At 39.9% G+C, this 5,959-nt stretch overlaps 1 protein-coding gene across 1 annotated transcript; it reads left to right on the forward strand.

The window, feature by feature from the left end:
• The first annotated feature begins 4,653 nt into the window (after window positions 1-4,653).
• On the forward strand, window positions 4,654-5,608 carry LOC134193343 (retinitis pigmentosa 1-like 1 protein). The gene has a single exon (XM_062662179.1). It carries the CDS (start codon window positions 4,845-4,847, stop codon window positions 5,439-5,441), a length of 597 nt encoding a protein of 198 aa, XP_062518163.1. The 5' UTR covers window positions 4,654-4,844; the 3' UTR covers window positions 5,442-5,608.
• The last annotated feature ends 351 nt before the right edge of the window (window positions 5,609-5,959 follow it).

The raw sequence follows: 5,959 nt of genomic DNA on the forward strand, positions 1-5,959 counted from the left end.
GAAATGATTTTACTAACGACTGACGACTACTGACCGATACGACCTCCTTTACTAGAGCCGAGGCGGTGTGACCACGCCTAACAAAGGCTTCACAACAGTAGTCAATAGCAATATGGGGAGATGCAAGTTGAGGTGACCTAACATAGACGACGCTTACAAAACAACTGTAGTGGAGGCTGCGAAAGTCTACCCAAGAATGTCTTGCAGTGTGAGAGAGCAGTCGACCCGTGCAATTACTACTGAGCGGTGGTCCGGACTCTTCTAGAGCTGCAATGCGATTTGTTTTGACGTTTATTGTTAGCCACGCATGGGGTTAGCTAAATCTTCTCACAAACAACCAGACACAGACTACAGGCCATGAAAGCTTCGAAGCAATTCGTTTAGCACTATGGGGTGTGTGAGAACATACGGCCACGCCTTTCGCTCTTCTCGCAAACAGCTACCTCCGCACACTAGCTACTATAGTGTATCGATAAATAAACTCTCTGAACATCAAACGCTATAGGCTTTCCAAATGTACAAAAGCAATTTGCAAACCGTAGACATCATCACCCTTGCTAGATCTCACACATGGTCATTGAGGAAATTCCCCGGGAAGACACGCCCTCAATTTGCACAACCAAATATTGCAGTCGTTATTCTCTAGGTTCTCTATTAACGCGGTACTCCAATGGCTATTTTTCATCATGCAACTATTACAAAGTAATTGTCAAATGATTGCGGGCAACACTGTCCGCTTGGCCAGAAGTCGATATTTCACATTACACCACGCAACCAACCATGATCTTTACTCAGCAACAGTAAACGGCTATTATACTCCCTTTCATAACGCTTGGCGCTTTGTCTATCATTTTACAATTACTTGGTAATAGATGCATGATGAAAATAGCCATTGGAGTACCGCTTCAATAGAGAACCTAGAGATTAACGACTGCAATATTTGGTTGTGCAAATTGAGGGCGTGTCTTCCCGGGGAATTTCCTCAATGATCATGTGTGAGATCTAGCAAGGGTGATGATGTCTACGGTTTGCAAATTGCTTTTGTACATTTGGAAAGCCTATAGCTTTTGATGTTCAGAGAGTTATTTATTGATACACTGTAGTAGCTAGTGTGCGGAGGTAGCTGTTTGCGAGAGGAGGGAAAAGGCGTGGCCGTATGTTCTCACACTCCACCTAGTGCTAAACGATTTGCTTTGAAGCTTTCATGGCCTGTAGTCTGTGTCTGGTTGTTTGTGAGAAGAGTTACCTAACTCCATGCGTGGCTAACAATAAACGTCAAAACAAATCGCATTGCAGCTCTAGAAGAGTCCGATCCACCGCTCAGTAATAATTGGACGGGTCGACTTCTCTCTCTCTCACACCGCAAGACATTCTTGGGTAGACTTTCGCAGCCTCCACTACAGTTGTTTTGTAAGCGTCGTCTACGTAAGGTCACCTCAACTTGCATCTCCCCATGTTGTTTTTGAATAGTGTTGTGAAGCGTTTGTTAGGCGTGTTCGCATCGCCTCGGCTTTATTAATTAAAAGGAGGTCGTATCAGTCAGTAGTCGTCGATCGTTAGTAAAATCATTTCAGTGTGCGTGTGGAGAAGATGGACAGGCAACGACGGTTAAGTGTCTCATTTGACATGGTGACTTTTTCGAGGAACGCAAGAGCTGCCAATGAAATTGTCGGACGTGAGTAGTTTGCAACTGTCTCTAGTTTTCAAGGCAAGTCAAGTTGTACACGGCGCGTACAACTTTAGATGTTAAAACAATCATACAATGTTAACTAATTAATTAAGGTGATCGGCAAAATTCAGTGTTGCGTATCACTGTGTAGGTAGAAGTCATTTACCTAAAAAGAGAGGATGGAAACGAGGCGGCAATATTTCCCTAGGTCGATTCGACGGACTCTCGGCTGGTCATCGCTATCAACTCTACGGCGACCCGCTCTTGGAAGAGTCGAATGTGTCCGATGCCTCGTCGTTTTCGCACAGTCGTCGCCTACAGCTGCAGCCAGTTATAGGTGTAGTTTAGAAATCAAAAATTAAAAAATTAACTAAAAATTTAAAAATAGAAACATGAAAATTGAAATGTAGAAAATTAAATTGCCGGACCATCCACTGATCCTTAAGACTGGTAAAGATTGCGGAGAGTAATGTCCAAGTTAATAATTCTGCCTTTCAATTTGTAGCTGAGAAGAGAAATGTTTCGATCAAGGCAGATCTACTTACTTCGAAATTGGTGTCCTCAATAGTCTGGAACTGCCTTGTCTACAGTAATCATCTTGTCACCCAGAAACATTAACATAAGCAGGAAGTATATAATTATATCAATCAATGAAAGTGATAAGATGTTTAGTTTTTAAGCACTATCAAAACCGTACGTTTGTTGTTAACATTTAATAACTGTAACACATTAAGCACTTTTATTAATTAAATAGAAAATCTAGCCTCTATTAGCCTAAGCAAATGGTAATATTTACAAAATATTTTCATTAAATTTATGATGATACAATGCATTTGCTAGAACAACACTACTTTGTAAAGATTGAGTTAACACATTTTTAAAAAATGAATGTAAAATAAACAATTTTTAACGTAAGACTAACAAATGTTGCTTTCCATTCTTTAGTTCTGCGTTTACGTTATTCGATCTGTGCAACGAACAAGTGTGTCGAGGGAGTTGCCAATGTCCTCTGATGATACCGAACCCTGAGAAAGTCGATGAAAATCCAATGACAATATTGATTTCGGGCAGCGGAAACCTTAGTCATCAGTTTGTCCAAAATCTAGAACATGCTTTACAGCATTTCAAAAATCCAAACAATTGTCGACTAGTCGTCACTCTTTATATTGACGTCCAGTCTATGAACGATTTACAGCTACGACGTGTAGTCAAAGCTGCTGCTAATGGAGACTTGGATTATGAATTTGGTATCTATGGGAAGGCTAATTTAAATACACAAGCTGAATGGGAAAACTTTATTAACAGTAGCCGTTATCGCCTTAAAAATGCCCTGAAGGATTCTAGGTTTGATTCACAAAAGGTTATTGCATTTCGTGCGAAAGATTTCAAGTGGACGGACAATATGTACGCTGCCATAGACAATTTGAGCATGACAATAGATTTCTCGTATGTGACAGCTCAGCCGCTTTGGCCATTTACGTTAGGGTTTAGTACCGTTCTTTGTTACGAGATATACAACGACGTTTCTCTTCAGTCATACGGCATACCAAATTTGTGTCCTGGAAGATTTGACAATGTGTGGGTGATTCCCAATAACATGTTGTTTCTAAAGAATAACGACAATGTAATTAATTGCACTTGGTTAGGAGATTGTGTGCTGTTATCGATGTCAAACAAGCAAAGCTTGTCTGACTTGATTTCAATCAACTTTCGATTTCGAAACGCCAGCAAGTCTAGACTCTACAGCCATTGGCAAAGCAGAGAACCATTTGCTATCAATCTGGAAGAAGACTTTTTTCAGAAGGTGTCAGGGTCTGATATGACTAGAATGCTTCATGAAGCGCTACATACAACATTTGCGTGGTCCGAGCAAGCAGGCAAAAGGCTCATAACCGATGGGTTTTTTATTGGCGTTTCCCAGCTTGTCGAATGGATGACTAATGATCAACCGACTTACAAGGAAATTTCCACTGGATTCTATACAGGCCAAAACTTTGACTGCAAAAGTGGTTTTACATTATGTGAAACGTTAGTTCTTGTTTTACCCTGTTGTGTCATTTTGCTTGATGTCATTTGTTTTTCTGGTGCACTTGTCCGGTTTCTTTACAACAAAACATGTCAGATCTCCGACAATTTAGAAACCTTGAATATCACAACATTGTTGCCATCTCTAGGCTCACTTTTGATTGGATTGACAAGTGAGAAATATCTCGGCAAAAGAATATCCTATCTACCACAAGAAAATTCTACAATAGATTTAATAAAGCAAGCAATAAAGGACATTTATGTTTGGCCAGGGCTATTTCCCTCTGTCATAATGAGACTTCTGTTTGGGAGTTTGTTGTGTTATGGTCCTATTAAACTGTTGAAAGTTATGGGAGAAAACAGCTACGACAAGCAGACAGATCGAGGCAGCGCGTTCTGGAAGGTTCTACTGGCCTACACATGTACAATGGTCTGCTACTTTATTGCCTCCGTGCTAACTAGTGTGCGCATTAATCAAGGTTTAACGTGCTTGGAGGAAATCATCAAAACAGCTGAGCTTAAAAAATACCACATAAAACTTAAGTTTGATCATTATAGACATTTGAGTACAACTGTAACTATGTTAGTAGTAATACTGACATTTCTTGGTCAAAGCGTCGTCATTTTAGCAAGCGTTAACAGAGTGGATCGAAGTGTGGGATGGTTTTCCGATTTCGACTGTGACACAAGTTTTATGTACGTGTCTTTTCTTGCTTACATTTATCTCATGGGGCACATGTCATTGCTTCATGCATATGCATATGATCAGTGGGCTGATACATATTTGATGTTGTTTTATTATAAAAACGAACAAGAATCTAACCCACACACAGATACAGACATAGAAGAAGCAAACGAAAAAGAGGATGAATTGTCAGAAGACTCGGGAATTCGTAAAGAGGAAAAGAAACGCCAGGAAAAGCCGGCCTATGAGAAACTACAGAACGGTACATCTTTTCAAGATACAGTTGGCTGCAAAACGGCAACAAAACATCTAAGTTTACTTATCTCTGAGTACAAAAAGTATTATGCAGGGTGGTACGCTGTGTTGTTCCTTGTTGTGATACAAATACCAGCCGGCTATTTTCTTCTGCTATACTTTGCCCAATATTTGAAAAAAACTGCATATTATTTGCCGATTTCTGGAATAATGTTGCGAATTTCTTTGATCGTTGTTATCATGATAATGTCAGTATTGCCATTCTGCACAACATGGCATACCTCCAGAACGACACACGAGAGCTCTAAAAAGATACACGAGCACTTTGCAAAGAAAAAAGGAGAAGACAAAGAAAATCCGGAATTAGAAGGCAAACAAAATCCGGAATTAGAAGGCAAACAAAATCCGGAATTAGAAGGCAAACAAAATCCGGAATTAGAAGGCAAACAAAATCCGGAATTAGAAGGCAAACAAAATCCGGAATTAGAAGGCAAACAAAATCCGGAATTAGAAGGCAAACAAAATCCGGAATTAAGTGAAAAGAAACACAAAGGCCCTACAAACAAAGGAGAAACCACAGGAAAGGGGAATGTAAATAAAAAAAGGGAACACTATGGCTCTACAAAAGAAGAAAACAAAGAAGAGCCGAAATCAAATATTAGCACTAAAACAGAAACTAATGGTTCCAGTGATGATTATGACGACAAGTATCGCCTTCTTAGTCCTATGTCCTACTTGAGCAAGTGTCAGTTTTTACTGTTTCAAGTTCCAAATGTGATCATTGTCATTGTTAGTTTCTTTCTCTAACTGCTCTGAGCGCAAAGACGTTCGCGGTACTGTGTAGCTTATGTCAGTAGCAGTAGTGCTGTCGTTGTTAACTGTAAGCAGCAATCATATTTGCTTTTTGCATCTTATGAATATGATAATCGTGATGGTTATGTTTGCTGAGAATATTGAAAAGCAAGTTTGTAAAATCGAGCAAAACGTTACTGAAGTTATGCTACACATTTGTATTACGAATATGGCACTTGGAAACATACAAAATCAACATCAACATACAGATAATTAGAGACTAACAAAATTAAATGCAGTTGAATTCACCTGCAGAATGACGCCTGGCGCGCCGAGTAGAAAGAAAGAGGGAATTCGAGAAAGCTTTCCCGCGCTTCGAAGGTGCGCAGCATGTGCAGTGCACGGTGAACTCCATATATGGAATGCGTCTCAATCAATCTAGTTTCTGTTTCCGTCTAAGCGACACGTAGATTGGTTTCACGCCCTTTCATGAAACCCTATTGTCAAGACGAGAGCTTGCGTGTTCTCATTGA

The sequence above is a fragment of the Corticium candelabrum genome, chromosome 17 (genome assembly GCF_963422355.1).
Source record: "Corticium candelabrum chromosome 17, ooCorCand1.1, whole genome shotgun sequence".
Lineage (NCBI taxonomy): Eukaryota > Metazoa > Porifera > Homoscleromorpha > Homosclerophorida > Plakinidae > Corticium > Corticium candelabrum.